We start from the raw sequence: 19,382 nt of genomic DNA, 5'->3' as shown, positions 1-19,382 counted from the left end.
ACTAGGCCACGCACCGAAAAAGGCCTACCCTAGAATGAAACTGATCTCAGGCACTCAGCTAGGACGAGAGCAAACGTGCGCCAGGTGTACTAGGGAGGTGCAGAATATAAACCTGATAAAAGTGTGCGGGGTAGCCCAACCGGCTGCCTCTAAGATCTCCTGGAGGAGGGCCCTACAGGACGCCGTGCCTCTAGTAGAATGAGCCCTTACGGCCAAAGGTGAAGGCAAATTACGCACCTCGTAGGCCTACTTATGGTTTGTATAGCCGGGAGCCCCTAATAGGTGACCCAAAACACACTACAGTAGGTCCGACCTCCTCCAAGAAGAGGACCTCTCAAGGTAAATGCTCGGAACTCTGACTGGCAGAGCAAGGAACCTCTCCTTTTCTGCCAACACATGTGTCACGACACGCACACACGGGGAATAGAGATCCAAAAAAGCAGTTTATTTAAAAGGGTAATCCGTACTCACAACCAGTCCAAGCAAAGGTCAAATTCCAAAAAGGCAATCAAAAAACATAAAAGACAAACACTAGAAATAGGCTCGAAAAGACCACGGAAGTGTGGGGACAATATACAAGGACTCCGTGACAAACACTGAAACAGACAGGGTATATATACACAAGTGCAAACAAGGTGACGAGAAACAGCTGTAATGCAATGAACAATCAGTGACAGACAGGATCATGGGAAGTGTAGTGAGAATGCATAGACACCGTGAAAACTGAGGACCTCTAGTGTTTAACCCAGGGAATAACCAGACACTGTGACAACATGAGGTGGAGGATGAAATATTTGCAGGACCATGGACCAAGCCATGTTAGATTACACTCAAGGCACATAGCTGTGTCTCGGATGCAGGATGGCCTTAACTCCGCTGGAGGCAAACCCCAAGCAAGCAGGCGATAATGCCAGGGCTTGCAGATCTCACAGTCTCTTTAAAGAAATAGCTAAGAGGCTAAAGGCTATCTTGAACGTGAGGTCCTAGGTGAAGCCGACTGGAGGTATTCGAAGGGAGCCAGGGATAGCCCTTCGAGAACCACCGCCAGGTCCCAGGAAGGAACCCTGGACCTGACTGTCGGTCTCATCCTCCAAATACCATGGAGAAATAGTATAACCAGTTGGTGCCTCCCCAAAGGCCCAACATTTAGTGGTGCATGGAATGCCGCAATGGCAGCCACGTACACCCTAAGTGTGGACGGGGAGAGATTCGCAGAGAAACGATCTTGAAGAAACTCCAGAACTGAATCCATTGGGCAGTTAACTGGGCCTAACTCATGTTCTCTACACCAAGTGGAAAAACATTCCACTTGAGGCCATATAATTTCCTAGTAGACAGAGCCCTAGAGATAAGTATGGTTTTGACCACCCCAGATGATAGACCAGCATCTAGGTACTGAGCCCCCTCAGAGGCCAGACCCACAATTTACACAGCTCCGGACGAGAATGGAATATAGTGCCCTCCGCCTGAGACAACAGATCCCTCCTCAGAGGAATCTGCGATGGCGGAGCTATCAGGAGTGAAATTAAGTCTGAAAACCATACTCGGGCTGGCCAAAACAGGGCTACCAGAAGAAGACTGATGCCCTCCTGACGGACCCTCTCCAGGACTCCCAGGAGCAGAGAGATCGGGGGAAAAGCGTACAGGCGAAGCAGGGTTTGTACTGTCCGAACGTATCGAAAGACGTGGTAATCTTTGATGTCTGGGAGGAGGCTCCTCTGAGCCCTGAACACAGCCAACATCTCTAGGCAATTTATGTGCCAAGAATGATGATGGTCCTGCCACAGACCCCTGGCAAAGCGGCCGTCCGAGGCCCCGCCCCAGCCAGTGAGGGAAGCGTTTGTCGAAACAGTTTTCCGGCGACATGACGCCCCTAACACTGGCCCTTGAGACAAGAACCAAGGTTTCTTCCATATTAGTAGGGAACGAAGGCATATGCGTGTAACCTTTATTATACGGAACGGATTCCCTTTGGGGAAAAAAACCCTTGGCTTTGAGCCACCACTGAAGGGGCCTCATGTGGAGCAGGCCCAAAAGAATTATGTTGGATGCCGCTGTCATGAGGCCCAGCAGTCTTTGAAATTGCTTTTTAGTGATGGCCTGGCCTAGCTTTATCCCGGACACCATGGCCAGGATGGATTCGATACGCGCGGGAGACATACGTGCCCGCATCGTAACCGAATTCCATACCTCGGCCAGAAGAGTAGTCTTCTGAGCTGGGTCCAACACATTTTTCTTAGTGTTGAGTCTCAACCCCCGGTTCTGAATGTGGCCAAGGACGACATCTCGATGCCGAACTGCCATTTCTCGAGACTGGGCCAATATGAGCCAGTCGTCGATGTAATTCAGTATACGGACGCCCTGAAGCCTCAGTGGAGCCAGAGCCGCATCCATACACTTAGTTAACGTGCGGGGAGTGAGTGCTAGGCCGAACGGATGAACCCGATATTGGTATGCTTCGCCCCCGAAAGCGAACCTCAGGAACCTCTTGTGACATGGAAGGATTGAGACATGAAAATAAGCTTCTTTTAGATCGTGACAAACCAGTCCTTGGATCTGATTTGGTTCATGATAATGGGAATAGTAAGCATTTTGAACCTGGATCTCCTCAAAGAACGATTCGAAAGCCTTAGATATAAAATTGGCCTCAGTCTGCCATCCTTCTTTGGAATTATAAAGTACCGGCTGTAAAACCCGGACTCCCGGACTGGGAGGCGGGGTTGGGGGCAGCCCTCAGGGGTCCTACACTACAATTAGGACCTCTTTCCCGAAGCCCTCTTCGCCTGAAGGATGGCCCTCAGGTCACCCTTCTGGGTGGAGGACTTCGGTTGAGAGCGCTTCCTCTGTTGCCAGGCTCCCGCAGGAGGGGCTCTAGAGACAAAAACGCTCTCTTTTTGCTCTTGCCGATGGGAGGAGCTGGTTGACGGCTGAGGCTGGCCACTTGGACCAGCCCTCCTAGATCCAGATTTAGAGTGGCGAGGTAGATACTGTTGGAACGCCACTGACTGTTTTTTCGCTTCCTGAAACCTGTCGACGACTGTAGTGACAGCATCGGAGAACAGGCCAGAAGGTGATAGCGGAGCATCCAACAAAAATATTTGTCTTTCTCTTTTATACTGGACAAATTTAGCCACAGATGTCTCTCCGTAGCCACCATAGCTGACATAGAGCGGGCTATGGCACGTGCCGTCTCTTTAGTGGCCCGGAGAGACAAATCTGTGGCTCCTCTCAACTCCGCGAAGTCAGCAGGAGTCAGTCCCTCGCCCTCATTTAGATCTTTAAGAAGATCGGCCTGGTACGCCTGCAAAATCGTATAGAGTGCAGGCTCGCACCAGCCTGACCAGCCGCCATATAAGCCCGGCCAACCAGTGCAGAGATCATCCTTCTTATTTTCTGGCCAGCTGATAGCAGATGATATATATATAATTATATTTTTTATATACATTTTATTATATTTATTTTTTGAGTCTGGCCACAGCACGCGTCACAACCTCCACGAGCTCAACATAAGCAGAAACATGAACCGGCGAGTGTGACTCATGTTGCTCGCTCCCCATGCTGAGCACATCTACTTTCTCAGAAACAGATAGCTCGAGCACCGGGCACTCGTCACGGGCAGAAGAAGCCGCATCGCAGGCTTCTGTGTTGTGAACGAGTGTTATAGAATCTGTGGATGATGAAACGAAAAAGTGCCTCAGCAGTCTCGTTCTCATCCGCGAGATCCTTCTGCGATCCCCACGATCTAAGTCGCGGATCTAAGCCGGGACCTGAATCGCGGGGATCGCGAGCCTGGCCATCATCAGAAAATATAGCCAAGCGGGAGCGCAGCACTCTAATAGGAGGTGTTTCACAGTGTTCACAGGCAGAACCCTCGAGAGCTACCAGTGCGTGCTGCGCCCCTAAACAATACACACACGTGCGTGATGCGTGTCCTCACCCGTGAGATATCTAGGGCAGGGGTGCACACACTTAGTGTATTGTTCACTCGCCATAATATAGAGCTTTGCATAGACAAAACAACACCAAATAAGACAGACAGTTTCACAGAGAGCGCTTGCTGAAGAGCGAAAGCTAATGTGTGACGCAACACCAATCAGGATTGGATTAGTTTCATTCATACTTCAGAGGCACACGCTAAGGGAGCGTCCCCAAAGAGTCGTTTTCAACAACGCAGTGCGAGTTCCCCCCGAAAGGGAACAATTTTTTTTCTCAGTACTTTTTCCCCCTTTGCCATTCTTTATTTTTGTGAGTAAAACATGTTTTCTTTGCTCAGTACTTTATTTTTGTTTTGCAAAACTTTATTTTCTTTTGCGATACTTTATTCTTTGGCAAAACTATGTGGCATTATATTGACTCCATAAAAAAGTTGCTATAACTACGTTGTGTGGTGAAGGTTGTTACAGCGTTTTCACAATGTTGACATTAAACCACCATTCAGGGCCATTGCTTGAGGTTGTGCCTATGGCGTCTTGACAACCACTGGACTACATATGTAGCCTAACTGCCCTGAAGAGCGAAAATCAGCCTTTTAAATTTCAACCACCCGTTGGGAGTAGCATCTGCCTGCAAAAACGGAGGCTGCATTTTCAGGACCCCACTTCTAGGACCGCATTTCTAGGACCCTAGGTTTTTAGTGACAACGCCACCTGCCGAATTAGAGGACCAGCGAAGATGGATGACATTCAGAGTGTGAGTATCAAATGCGATTCAATTTTTATTTGTTTAAGTTTAAAAACAAATGTGATGCATTTCATTGGAAAGTTAACGTTGCCAACGTGCTGCTGATTTGCTAAACAGTCTTGAATACATAGCCATCATATATTAGCCTCTAATGCTGGAAAATGAATTGTTAGCACGTTCATTAAACGGAACTGTTGCATGATAAGCCTGTGTTGACTTATTTACAGCACAATAAACTGTAGCATGTTCGTTCTGAAAGCTTGTTAATTACTCATTGTTTTTCCATTTTAATTCAGTTAAAATAGTCTTAATGTTTTCACTGTCACGTGCTCACAGTCAGCCTGTTTAACGTTACCCACAATACATGTTATGTGTACGTCTCTTCATTTTGACATGGTTTTATAAAGTTGGTTGAGACATATGACATTTTAATAGTCAGACATATCAGAGAGGCAATTATAATAATTGACTGTTAAAATCCCACATGTTAGATTGTGTCATTTACTGTAAACTGTACTCTAGATGAAGTGCTATCAAGGACACAGCCCAGGGTATGCAATAGTATGACAAAAGATAAATAAATAAATTGGTTAAGTACTAGGCTTAGGCCTAATTTATGTCTATTTATTTATATGAAATTAACTTAAAAATGTTTTTCAAGAAACACATAACAATCTAAGAAGGGAGATCCTTTCCTGATCGGTAGGTAGTGCTGCTGCATACATCACAATGTGTGCTTTAAATCTTATATATATATATATATATATATATATACGGAAAAGTCGTGTCAATAATGTTATTTCTATTAAGATTTCTTGCATCTCTCTCTATTATTTTTTTTTCTCAGTTCAGATGGGCTTTATTGACGTGAGTGTTCCCACAACATCAAAATCATTTTTTTTCCAAATCTTTGTACAGTATGCAATAATTGTATTATGAACATTAATTGGTATGAAGATTGATATCATTATTTTTATCATTATCATTACTTGTGGTAACTAAGATCTTTTAAATATGAAATTTAAAATTAGAGAGTAGAACATGTTCAACTAAATGTTCCTTATTTAATTCACTTCTCTTTCTCTCTCTTAAGAGTCAGTGATGATGTTGTCCATGTGTTTGTCCATCCATTGAAGTTCTGTCTATGTGTTTCACGTCATGATCAAATTTGTTTTTGTGTGTGTTCAAGTTCAGTTGTTTTATACTATTCTGTAAAATATTTTGTGTGTTCAATTTCAGTTGTTATATATTATTTTGTAAAATATTGTGTGTGTTCAAGTTCAGGTGTTATATATTATTTTGTAAAATAAACAATCTTAAATATACCCCCAGATTCATCCTTGTCTTCCCTCTGTACTTGAAAATGTGGTCCATCTAGTGACTGAAAAGACTATAACATGATTCCTTGTTTATTTTACTTGAGTTATTATAGTATGCTACTTAGACCCAATCATTTCTCAACATTCCTAGGAACCTGGTTTAATTGCAATAAAGAAAGTAGTAGTTGGGTGTAATACAACTTGGAAAAAAAAAACTCTAATGTGGTTAAAACTGGGTGGAAATACTGCCTTGGTGGCACTTTTTTCGGTCCTCCAAAACTAGGGTCCTGGAAATGCGTTCCTGGGACTGCAGTTCTCCGACTCGTTAGGTGGCGCTGTCACAAAAAAACTAGGGTCCTAGAAATGCGGTCCTAGAAGTGGGGTCCGAAAATGCAGCCTCCGGGACTGCAGACAGATAATATTGCCCTTTGGGCTCATTGTTTTCTCATTCTTCATCGAGCAAGGATAGGTGAGTAGCTATTGCTTTTAATTTACCTCAGCTAAATAAGATACGTAATTATTCAAACATAACCTAGAACTTCATTTTCTAATGTGACTAATGTAGCCTCGCTTGCACTGTTTCGTTTTTCATTTGATTTGTCTGCTATTTAGTCTCATTCGTTCTTTGCTCCTCTGGATTTGTGGATGTGTCCTGGAGTGATTTCGGTTACCGGCCTTTATCGCCCGGCTTTCGACTACGCTCCCCTGTCTGTCTGCCATGTACAGAACCCAGTTTTGTTCATTACATTTTCTGATCTTTGCTTTTTGTTTTATTTATTATACTTAAATAAATAAAAAATGGTAAAACACGATTTCACTTTTCTAACTTTAGCTAGTGTGAAATGCTGCTGTTTGAGCATAAACAACATCTGCAAAGTTACAATGCTCAAAGTTCAAAGGAAAGGGAGGTATTTGCTTTTAAAGAAAAACACTACAACAAACAGCTGGTAGGGACTACACGACATTCCTCCCGGGTTAGTGACATCAGCAACCCTAAAATGTATAACAGTCCATGTTGAGAAGAGGAAAAGTTGTTGTATAAGTGTACATTTGTGAACCAGCTCAAACTTTAGCATTCTCCTTTTCACATGCAATAAAAAGTCACTCTGTGTGCATCTCACAACAGTTCCTATACGAACGATTTATAGATTATCAAGACAGAAAATGCTAATTGAAGATAGTTAACTCCACATCAGCAACATCATTTCATCAACTAACCATTCAGAGAATCAGAATGCAGTCCATACGTGCAGGAGAATGGTTCACATCTCTGGATTTAAAGGACGCATATTTCCATATTCCAATTTGTCCAGAGCACAGGCCTTTTCTCCGCTTTGCTTTTCAAGGCCAAGCCTTTCAGTTCCAGGTTCTACCGTTCGACCTGTCTTTGGCAACAAGAGATTTTACTCGGGTGATCTCAACCGCCCTAGCTCCCCTTCAGCTGCGTGGTATCAACATCCTGCCGTATCTCGAGGATTGGTTCATTTGTGCTCGAGAGCAGGTGATCAGGAACACAGAGTCACATTCAGTCCCTGGGGTTCACGGTGAACTGGAAGTAGAGCAGTCTCCAGCCTCAACAGCAGGTGAAATTCCTGGGGCTATATTTAAACTCCATAACAATGGAACCATATCTCACTCCCCAGAGGATAGAATGCCTGGAGAAGGCGTTAGGTCACTTCCAGAAGGGGAAGCTTGTGATAGCCCACAGGGTTCAGGAGCTGGTAGGACTGATGGCAGCAGCATCAATAGTGATTCCCTTAGGCGTACTGAGGACACGCCCAAAACAGAGATGGTTCAATTCTTTTTATCCAAAAAAGGACAGAAGAACGAGGCTGTTGGTGAACTCCATTGGAGGGACACAGTCTTTCTCCGCAGTGGAACCCCACTGGGCAATCTTCCTCACAGAAGATCAGTGATAGCAACAGATGCATCACTGACAGGCTGGGGAGCCTTTTGGGAGGGCAGGTCAGTAAGAGGCAAATGGGATCCCCCTTGTTCATCAGAACACATAAATGTGCTCGAACTGAGGGCTGTTCATCTCGCTCTCAAGGGTCTGTTACCATTTTTTTTTTGCCACAAGCATGTGCTAGTGAGAACGGACATTACCTCAGCAGTTTACCACATAAACCACCAAGGAGGGAGGAAATCACTACGCTGTCTCCAGGTGGCAACGAACCTGCTGACATGGACATGGCCACGGCTGTCCTCACTGAGAGCAATCCACATCCCGGGTGTGATAAACAGAGCAGCCGACATTTTGTCCAGAACAGGGCCTCTCCCAGGAGAGTGGCAGTTGCACACGGAGGTAATAGCCCAAAATTTCTACTAGTTGCAACACGCTGGCCGGGAGGACCATGGTTCCCCTCCTAGTTCAGCTGATTCAGGGTCCTCCGTGGCAACTTCCATCACAGGCAGATCTCCTATCCCAAATAGATGGGCACATTTGGCATCCAAACCCGATGGCACTGCGATTGTGGGTATGGCCTATGCAGAGTCCGTCCCTCAACAGCTAAATTAAGCGGTACGCGAGACAATGAATAACGCCAGAGCTCACTCTACTCGTGCTAATTACTCCATAAAGTGGAGAATTTTTTCAGAGTGGTGTTTAGGCATGAATGTTAATCCAATATCCTGCTCTGTGCCACTTGTCCTTAGATTCTTGCAGGCTCAACTGGATCAGGGCAAAGCAGCTAGTACAATCAGGGTTTATGCTTCATATATTTCAGCATCTCATGGTGGAGTGGATGGCCAGCCATTAGGCCGACATCCCTTGGTAAGTCAGTTCCTGAAGGGAGCTCGTCGCTTATGTCCAAATCGCATTTTGTAGGTACCCAATTGGGATTTGCCTTTTGTACTAGATTCTCTCACTAAGCAGATTTAAAAGCTGTGTCTTTCAAGACAGCTTTTCTCTTGGCTATATGCTCTGCTAAAAGGGTATGAGAATTGTGTGCGCTATCTATTAGTGAGGATTGTCTACTTTGGAGGCAGGATGGCCAAGGGGTGACGCTCTGGCCCAACCCTGCCTTTTTACCAAAAGTACTTAATCCTTAGTTCAGAAATCAAGTTCTGGAGGTAGTTCAATTTCAACCCCCTTCTTCACAAGCAGATCAGCAGAATTTGTTCACCCTATGTCCAGTAAGGGCATTACGCACCTATGTAAATTTTACTCAGACCTTGAGGAAGGCTCATTCTTAGCTTTTTGTTTGCTATGGAAAGGCCAGACTGGGGTCCTATGGGAATACGGGCCCAGAAACAGATTGTAAGTTATGAATATAACTACTTATCTGTGAGACTGAAGGATGATCCTTATCGCTTGGAACACTAGGGCGTTCAAGGTAAGAGAACGAGCTGGAAGTTTAACTTGCCTTTTATAGCACGTGACATTCCGCTTCAGGGGTCATGAGCATGACTTTGTTTACATAAGGTCTTGAGAGAAGGCGGAACGAAGGTTATCATGCTATTAGACCGTAGTGACGGTCATCCTTCAGTCTCACAGATCCATAGTTATATTTATAACTTACGTTCTTTGGCTGTGTCCGAAATCACCCCCTATATCCTTATTCACTATTCCCTACATTAGTCCACTAATATAGTTCACTTGAGGGAGTGAATGAAAACAAGTGAGTGCGCTGGAAGGGCTGTCGCTTTTGCATACTTTTTGTGCTTGTTGTTATATAATTATTTGAAACTTTGCAATCTGCTAGCTCCAGTAATAAGATGAAAATATTTATATTAAACTCTGTCATGGAAACTATGTATAAGCCTTAATTAAACAATTTAATAATCAAGTAAAATGGAATTTATACCTGTATGATACTATTCTGTAGCCAAATTGTACCAGCTTATTCAGCTGCGGGCGCCATCTTCTGGTCAGACGCAGGAATTCATTCGGTGCACGACTCTCACAGTGCATTATGGGTATTCTCTAGTCGTTGAGCGTACATTGGTAGTATACTCGTTATTGGAATTGAATGAGAGCGCTTGATAATGTCCACTCTGGCCTCGTTTACACTGCAGGTCTTGATGCCCAATTCTGATTTGTTGCCTATATCCGATTTTTTTGACCGTCCGTTTACACGTGCTTTCAATTGTGACCCATATCCAATTCATGTGTTTACACTTGACACGCTATCTGAAACGTCATGCATGCTTAAAGGGGGTTCTTGCACAGATGGACGGACGCTAAATATGCTTTGCGATTTATGCGAAGTTCGCCAAACATCACCATGATTTTGAGGCGGAGGAGTACAAAAATATGCTTAATATACATTATTGTGTGCGAGAGAGATCTCAGGACTGGTGGGAACATACAACACGATCTCATGAAAGTGGGTATCTATACCACTAATTTTATTTATCGTCCCATTTTTATGCCAAAAATAGTTTTTGCGTGCAAAATATAGACACTGTAAACCCTTTGGGTAGGATTATGGGTGTGGAGTGTGTGTGTATTACATGCCATAAAGTGCATATCATATGCACGCAAAAACTATTTTTGGCGTAAATGGCACGAGAAATAAATTTTTTGCTATAGATACGTACTTTCATGAGATCGTGGCTGGCTTTAACGAGGAGCAGTGGGTCTATGGCATAATGAGCTGGCCAACCTTTGATATGTTGTGTCAACATGTGTCCACATTCCTCTCCTATGACGACACAACGTTTTGTCTGGCTTTTCTGTCCCTTTGCAGATACTCATCGGGGTTTCTCTCGTCATTAAACCGCGGATACGTAGCCTAATGCCTCAGAAAATCTGCCTGTTTACATGACAGTTGCATTGGCACATATCTGATTTATATCTGATTAATTTCCACATATGAACGAGGCCTGAAACCGATCTCGAAATATCCGAATGCATGCCTTTTTTTTCCTGTTTACACTGCCATAGAACACATCCGAACTGTGTCACATAAGAGCAAAAAATCGGAATTGGGTCACATTTCACTGACAGTGTAAACAAGGCCTCTGGTTTCGGATACCAAATGGCTGTCCCCTCAAATAATGCCCTATTTAATCAAATGTCGTACAGCTCTGAACAAAATTTAATGATGTCAAGGCATAATGGCCCTCATTTATCATTCTTGCGTAGAAACGGGCGTATATGTTGGAGTAAGATTATGCTTACACTCCTCTCACCGCCTGATTTATGAAGCTGTGCGTACCTTTGAAATCCAGGTGTACGCAATACCTGCCCTTGATAAATGCCGCGGCTGAAAACGATCGTCATTAGAATAACACGCCCCTACATATTCAAGTATCCGCTTCCCCCACGACCTCATTTTACGCCATGGACACACGGAAGACGGCAAAGAGGAGACACTTCTCTGGAGATCGAGACCATCACCATCATGAAAAATTATTATTAAATCAAACAACAATATTGTTGATGATAAATTCAAAGTCAATTGTATTTTTTTTTCAAAACGCTATAAATCCATCCATTTTTTGTCTAAAAAAACAACTACAAAAACAACAAGAAGAGAACATGCAACATATAATCAGGGACAGATACTAAAATTAATATAAATTAAATAAGTGCAACTGCATGAAATAAATAAAAGCCAAACAAAATAAATAGTAAAATAAATTAAATAGTAAAAATAAAATAAATATTTCCAATGTCACGTTCCAATATTGTCCACCACATAAAACAAATAATTTAAAAATAACACACAAATACAGTCCTTAAATACAACAATGTTAAAAATACATTCAAATCATTTAGTAACACATTTAGGCTAATAGTAATTCGTGCCGAACTTGAAAAAAGTAATGATAACAATATTCAGGCCTACTATTAGGCGTGTTGTAGCCATTAACTAAGTGCATTTAGTTTCATATTTGTTAAAAAATAATAATGTTATTTTTTCCCCATCTATGTTGATTATGAAAAGTGAACATAGGCTAAGATAGGATGCGCAATATATCGGGAGACATGCTCAGACACAGGGGCGTGGTAGCGGGGGGAAAAAGGGTACGGAGTACCCAGGGCCCGAGGCAGGGGGGGGGGGGGGCCCTTAGAAGACGCCGAGCTGAAGTCAAAAGTCCGTCCACCCCCCCGTCCACCCACCCCCACCCCCGTTGGAGAAGTCGTCGCGCTCAAATCAAAAGTCCGTCTCCGTATCTCTCTCACCCCCCCCCCCCCCGCCCCCCCCGTTGGAGAAGTCGCCGCGCTCAAATCAAAAGTACGTGGCGGGGGGCCCAGCTAGATGGTTTGTACCCAGGGCCCAAAAATTGGTACTACACCCCTGCTCAGACATGATTTTGGCCACTTAATTAAGTTTTGTTTTGTAGAAAGCCTTTCTTTAAAGTGAATTTCGTTTTGTATAAATTGTATCTTAATTTTAATATTTTTTTCATCAACCAATTACCTGGATTTAATAAATAAGAAGCAAATAGCAGACAATATAATCATGAGTCATGACATGGAGGTGCGGGCGCGGTCCCTTGCATTGCACGTGAACTGGGGCGCATCTCATCACAAATTAACCGAAACTCAGTATATGCCTCACAGACATGAGAAATATATCTATAAAGAAAGCTTGAAATGTCTTTAAACGAAACAATTATAAACGAAAAGAAATAGGCTACTCTCTCTATAGGCACGTTCACTACGGAGATGGTGATCATCAATTTCATCTTTGCAGACACAACACTAGTTTATTAATAGAAATAAAATACAAATTTATTTTTAAAAATGGTGTTTATCGCGTTTTGGAAAAGAGCTCCTCATATCTTTTAGTTTGTCAGTGCGTTTTGTGGTGTTAGGAATTGTTTTTCTGCGCATTTCCGCACTAACTCAAAACGTGCGTACATGTACACCACCTTCTGACATGGCGTTGGATTTGAGCGTGCCGTACGCCAACGTCCATATTGATAAATATCAAAGTCACCGTGGTTTTGGGTGTACGCCAGGTGTACGCTGGAAATTTGGTGTATGCACTTTTGATAAATGAGGGCCAATGTGATTGGTTATCAAGGCACAAGTGATCCAAGTAAGCCATTACGCTTGTTCCAATGGTACTGGAGTCTGGTCTGCTCTCGCATCAACACAACAAACATGCATTGTGGTGCTCTCTATTGCAGATTAATATTTTGTAAATAAAGTGGTAAATTATGTTTTTTTGCTCAAACAAAGCACTTGCGTCACTTCATAAATGTGAGGTTAAACCACTGGAGTCACATGGATTACTTTAATGGCACATAATGCACTATAGGGGATGGGGAACAATTCAGACAGTGTATGCCTTCCATTGGGGAGAGTGAAGTCTGGTTCTAAGTTAATGTCACGAGAACCACCGCACACAGACTGCTCCGGTATAGAGATGATAGCACAGAGCAGATCATATGTACAAGTCATATTGGATCCATTTGAAATCGGTACAGAATACTATATTTTAAAGTAATATTGAGGAGATTAGGAGGAGGAACGGTTAGACAGACTCAGTATTAGAAACAGCACTGACGAGTAAGAGATGATACCGGTGCCATGCAGCAATATAAATGACACACTTTACAAACTATATATCCTCAGCATGATTATGTTCACTGTTTTGCTTTAGTAACAGTTTCATATTAAATCTAAAAGGGGAATCTGTTACACTTCGTCATAAGCTGTCAAATGCCGAGCTGTGATATAAAGAAAACGCTATTGCCTATTTTAAAAAATGTGAGGAGCTGCTCGATACATCCCACCCCGTCTTTCTGTTTTAGTGGATATTACGTCAACACACTGAATAACGCTGCACATTTCAAAGCACTTCAGTGGGCCTTTAATTTCACCTCAGCATGTAAGAATAATATCTTGGGTGGATTTGGTCTACAGTTCTAATCTTGATGACTGGAGCTGTCTGGAACAAAACAATGAATCACTCTGCGGGACCTGAATTTGAATATACAGTACATAAGCTATATATCATGTGTTTGTCTCCCACAGGTTTAATGTGTTCATACAGTATGCCCATACTGTACCTTTACAGAAAGACACATGAATATAGTGTTACAGCTGTTATCCTGGAAAGAATGAGTAGACTAAACTTATCTGTGTGGGTGTGTTTGTGTCTGAACTCAACTGAACCTGACCAGACTCAATATTTACAAACTATAAAGAGCTGCATGTAATCATGTCTGGTAAACTGGAACATTTTTTTCTTCTTTTATTAAGATTTGGGAATAAAACAAGTACGCAAACACTATAAAATGAGTGTACAACAAAAATGTACACAACAGAGTTTACAGACCAACCGGAAACTGTTTAGTTATGAACTGTATTTTTTTTTTCAGTGTCTACATATGATATGACAATGATCTTTAATTTTGGGTTTAGTATTTTGCAGCAAACATCTGTATCGCATATTGGTCCTTTGAACATAGCTGAATGAAAACCACAATGGAAACCAGATGTGGAAACATTCTTTAGAAGTCTGCATGTGTGTGTTTGTGTATGTTTACGTGTGTGTGTATAGGAAAGACCTGACCTGCCACTGGACCTCTGCTGCTTTCTGTGTTTGTCTTATTCTTTGTAGTGTTTTCTGTACCACCCCCATCGCTCGCTCTGCTGTGTGTGTGTGTGTGTGTGTGTGTGTGTGTGTGTGTAGGCCTCCCTAGGATGTATTCTGTTTGGTTTGGAAATGTAAGAAGGCCTTTCACAGACATCCAACTGCAAGGGATCTTTGAATCAGAGCAAACACAAGAACATAGTGTATGTTCTTGTGTTTGCTCTGTTTTGTGGCATTTCATCTCCCATTTTTCTCTCTTTCAAAAATTGTGCTTCCAAGAATATTTTCAGATCATATCTACACTTTTGATGTGCAGAAATTGAAGGCTGTTAATAACCACAAGGCACAAGTCAGCCAGCAGCAAGTTTGATTAAGAAAAGAATCAGAAAGACAGATGTCTGTTTGTGTAATGAAATTATGAATCAACTGTTTTGGTATTGACAGCCCTTTGGAATGACAAGGAAAAGGTGCAAAGACAGTAGAAACCATTATAATCAGTGATGTTGTCTACAATGGATGTGTTTATGTGTTTATATATATATATATATATATATATATATATATATATATATATATATATATATATATATATATATATATATATATATATATATATTCTGTTTATGTATATACTGTATTCCATATACAGTACCAGTCAAAAGTTCCTTAATATCGGTATCGGCATCTGCCCCCAAAAATTCATATCGGTCAGGCTCTAATAAAAACCTAATTTAAGTACTGTAGTAAACATTTATATCATAGCATATTATAAATAAAATATTGCAATTTTAAAATCACCTTATAGTAATAATAATGTTAGTAATAATATAGCTGCATACAGCGATAAGAGGGCAAGCCCAGATGCGATTAATAAAATGAACAGAAGTACAGATCAGAATGAACACATAATGAACAAAAAACACATTTATAATTCAGAGGAAGAAACATTAGCACAATGCTTACCCAGATAATAAAATAATAAAAGTGAAAAAAACATCACACAGAGACTTTTACAAAGTTGTACTATATAGAAATTGAACCCACAACCTTTAGATCACATGCTTGTTGCTTATCTCTGTACGCCACTCTGAAGACACATTCTCACCCACCTGCCCAGGTTCAGTTCAAGTGAGGATGAACTCAAAATGAAGATTTTGTATATAAATGCCCTGCATGTTATACGTAATAAATTCAGATTAGATAATTCTTAAAAAGACACAATGCCTGGAACAGAAGAAACTTTTGCACCACTTCTAGCCACAGTACCACTTGCTTTCTGGGAATGTGCCACACAGGATTCAAACCCATAAACTGAAATGTTCAGGGCCTGGCTTAGCAGAGAGTGCCACTCATTTGATGCACATTCACTAGGCTGCCAAGGGGAGTTTTCAGTGTGAGAATGAGCACACAAAAGTGTTACTTAACATGTTTACAGATTAGCATACTAAGCTAACTAACATAAGACAACAAACACAGGCATGGTCAACTTCGGAGAGATATTTCTCTGGAACGGTAGCGAATATCAAAAATCCGTTCATAAATTCTGTTTCGATGGATCAAAGATTTGCTGAGGTACAGCCTCTGAACCAATTCTACATAAACATAATTAAGTTTGCAACATCATACCTTTTTATCAAAGATGAATAAAAAAAAATTGTTCAGTTATTTCTGTGTGGCTCGGTCCAAAGATCATCTGATTAGATTTTGGACAAAATTAGACAAAATCTGAAGGAGCAGTGTAGTGAAAAATGGAATTCTGTACTTTTCAAAATGGTCACTACTTTAATGGGTGGAGTCTTTAAGTAAGATGTTGAATGTGGAGCTTGAGGAGAGGAATCAGGTGTACTAAGTTTAATTTTTCTAGAAAACCCATAACCATTAACTATATACTATAACCTTTTGAAAAGTTAATTTTTGGACTGGTTTCAGCGCTATTGAGTTGGCCCTAGAGGACCCAAAGTTGGTCAGACAATACTACCAATACTACCACAATACTATTCATTACCATCAAGTGAGCCACATTTCATAATTTTCCTACTTATGGTTCATGTGGCTGCCATTGACTCCCATTCGGGAATAATAATAATAATAAAACTAACAATTGGTGGTTGCCGTCATTTTGAGTTATTTTAGCAAGCTGTGGCAGTTAATATGCTAATAATCAAAGCTGTTGGTGTGTGACTGAGTTTCAGCTACTGTTATGTGTAGTCTTTACCCATATTTAGTGAACGTTTGTTATTTTGACAAATGCTTTGTTCAAATGCTGCAATTCTGCTACATTGGGTCTCTGAGAGTTAAAGAAGAAAGAAAATAGCAAAATTTCACCTTACAGAATACAAATAACAAAATAGTTTCAAAATAGTTTCATTCTTACAGACATATGGGAATGCTTATGATTGAAAACACTGTAGCGTAAAGTCTGCAGAGCAATAATGTAATTGAACTAAACCAGCTTAGATATCAGAGTCATCCAATCTGATAGGCCGCCAAAATGACAATAGATTTCTCAGGTGTTTACATCAAATTCACAGTTGGGAGACTGTTCTTGGTTGCTGTTTAGTTAGCATACAGTTTACAGAGGACAGAATGCTGGGTTGAGTGTTTAATAAAAAACAAGGACATTTTTTAAGTTCACGTTATCCATCTAATTTTCCTATTTTATTTTATTTGAGATTTATTTCAATTACCAACAACTATTTTGATCATTTTTAGTTAACACTTTTTCATCAAAAATTACAGTATAATTTTTTTTCACATTCAGTTTCCCACTGTTTCATCGATATTAAAGCACAATAATGGTGACTTACCTAGATGCATTGTAATGTTGACTGAATCAGGATACTGAACTCCATAGAACATGGATTGGCTCTGCCACCAGGTGGGCTCTTCATCCGTGTGGAAGTCAGTCAGGTAAGTGGCGTTGCGATTTAGTTCCAAGTCCGAGGCATCACAGTGGTGACATGAGCGTGTGGACCCTGTCTGCATGCAATAGTCCTCTGGTGGGATACCACACACATTTGAAACGATAATGGAACGATTGAAGGCCGCATTTTCGAAGTTAGGCAAACAGCGGCTCGGGACGCCTTCCTCATCATAACAAGAGTCCATTCCAGCGAGAACACGGGAGAAGGTGGTGAAAAGCAGAAGTAAAAGAGAGTGAAGTGCAGAGGAATCCATCCTTCTGCACAACGGCCTATAACAGAAACAGCTTCAAAAAAGCAGAGAGCACGAAAACAAGTCTAGCAAATAATCCAAATCAGAGCCACATGCTACAGGGAAAAAACTTCAAGGGAAGTTCAGCAGTTCAGTGCTCAAAGGCAAGCATAATGAAGTATGTGATATAGCAAACGCACATGCAGATACACATATTTTGTGTGATGCAGAAACAATTCTCTGAGTTTGCATGCAGCAATAAAGTTTCATATAATATACAAGTTGCATGAAGTCATACATTCAGTTAAGCAGGAAAGGTGTAAAGAAACTGGAATATTCCTCCATCGTCAGTCTTTTTGCTCAGTGCAATTCTCTTTCTATCAGCATGTGTTTCCACTCTAAGAAGCAGAGGACACAGACTCTCTTTCTCTCTCATAGAGATTTGCAGACAGACAGAGTACTAGGAAGAGAAATGGTTGGAGGGGAGTTGACTGGGGTTGACCAATTATTAGATAAATAGAGGGAGGGGCTACATGAGAGAACGGATAAAAAAGTATAAAGAGGAGAGAGAAAGTTTGGAAGAGAGGCAACCTCTTTTGTAAGAAGAGATAAGAACTGCTGTTAGCATGTATTTCATTAAATAACTGCATGAGGGATCAAAGTTAGGCTGGTTAGAATGACCGCAATAGCCCCTGCTGTTTGATGACCATAACTACAACACACAGCAAAAAAATAAATAAACAAATAAATAAAATAATAATAATAACTAAAAAAAAACTTGATTTGAGTACACACACACACACATATATATATATATATATATATATATATAGAAACAACTTCAAAAGAGCAGAGAGCTCGAAAACAAGTCTAGCAAATAATCCAAATCAGAGCCACATGCTACAGGGAAAAACTTCAAGGGAAGTTCAGCAGTTCAGTGTTGTAACAGAAACAACTATATATATATATATATATATATATATATTATTTTTGTATTAATTTTTTTTTATTTAAAACTTAGATAATAAAAACATTTTAAACTTAATCCCTTCATTTACAATTCAGGCATGTATATAATATCTAGAATAATAATTCATAGAATATATAATTAATGTCTGCCTGTCACGTAGAGGCTGAGGCGGTCGGATCCATTCGCAGATATTTATTAAAGGAAATGACAAACTGAGAACAAGCAGACAAAAACTAAGAAGATGTCAAGGGCAATCCAGAATCGTAGTCAAACACGCAATGGTCAGAGGCAGGCAGCAAAGGTTCACAAAACTATATGAGAGTCCAAGTTCAAACACAAAAGATCAAGTCCAAGCACGGAGAAACAAGAGGTACAAACTAAGACAGAGTTTGGGTAAAACAATACTTCACAAATGGGCACAGAACAGAACAGTCCAGATAAAGGGTTGCTGAGGGTGCACAGGTGAAACTGATGAAACCATAATCAAACATAATGAGTCCATGGTGGAACATAACGCAGGAAGAGAGTGCCCTCCAGTGGCTCACGCGGGCACTCCAGCCGCTGATTGTCACATAACCCCCCCTCTAAGGAGCGGCTTCCAGACGCTCCTAAGAGCTCTGGGGGGAGGTCAACGGGGGATGGGATGGAGGGCCAGGTCCGTGGAGAGGCAGGGGACCTGGAGACAGGAGCAAGACCCGGGACCACGGAGAAGCAAGCTTCGCAGGCAGCCCAGGCGGGGCAAGCTTGGCAGGGAACCAGGCC

The 19,382-nt window shown here is 41.5% G+C and overlaps 1 protein-coding gene across 1 annotated transcript in view; it reads right to left on the bottom strand.

Annotated features, from left to right (window-relative positions):
- The window catches only part of lamc3 (laminin, gamma 3), a 142,326-nt gene extending 124,192 nt beyond the window's left edge, over positions 1–18,134 (bottom strand). The window contains exon 1 of the mRNA XM_077231062.1: positions 17,305–18,134. Coding sequence (XP_077087177.1) covers positions 17,305–17,674 — 370 coding nt within the window. The 5' untranslated portion in view covers positions 17,675–18,134. The remainder of the gene's footprint in view (positions 1–17,304) is intronic.
- Between the last annotated feature and the right edge of the window lie 1,248 nt (positions 18,135–19,382).

This window comes from Siphateles boraxobius, unplaced genomic scaffold (genome assembly GCF_051911475.1).
Source record: "Siphateles boraxobius isolate OS27281-9 unplaced genomic scaffold, OSU_SipBor_1 16, whole genome shotgun sequence".
Classification (NCBI taxonomy): Eukaryota; Metazoa; Chordata; class Actinopteri; order Cypriniformes; family Leuciscidae; genus Siphateles; species Siphateles boraxobius.
This window is presented reverse-complemented; position numbering and strand designations above follow the sequence as displayed.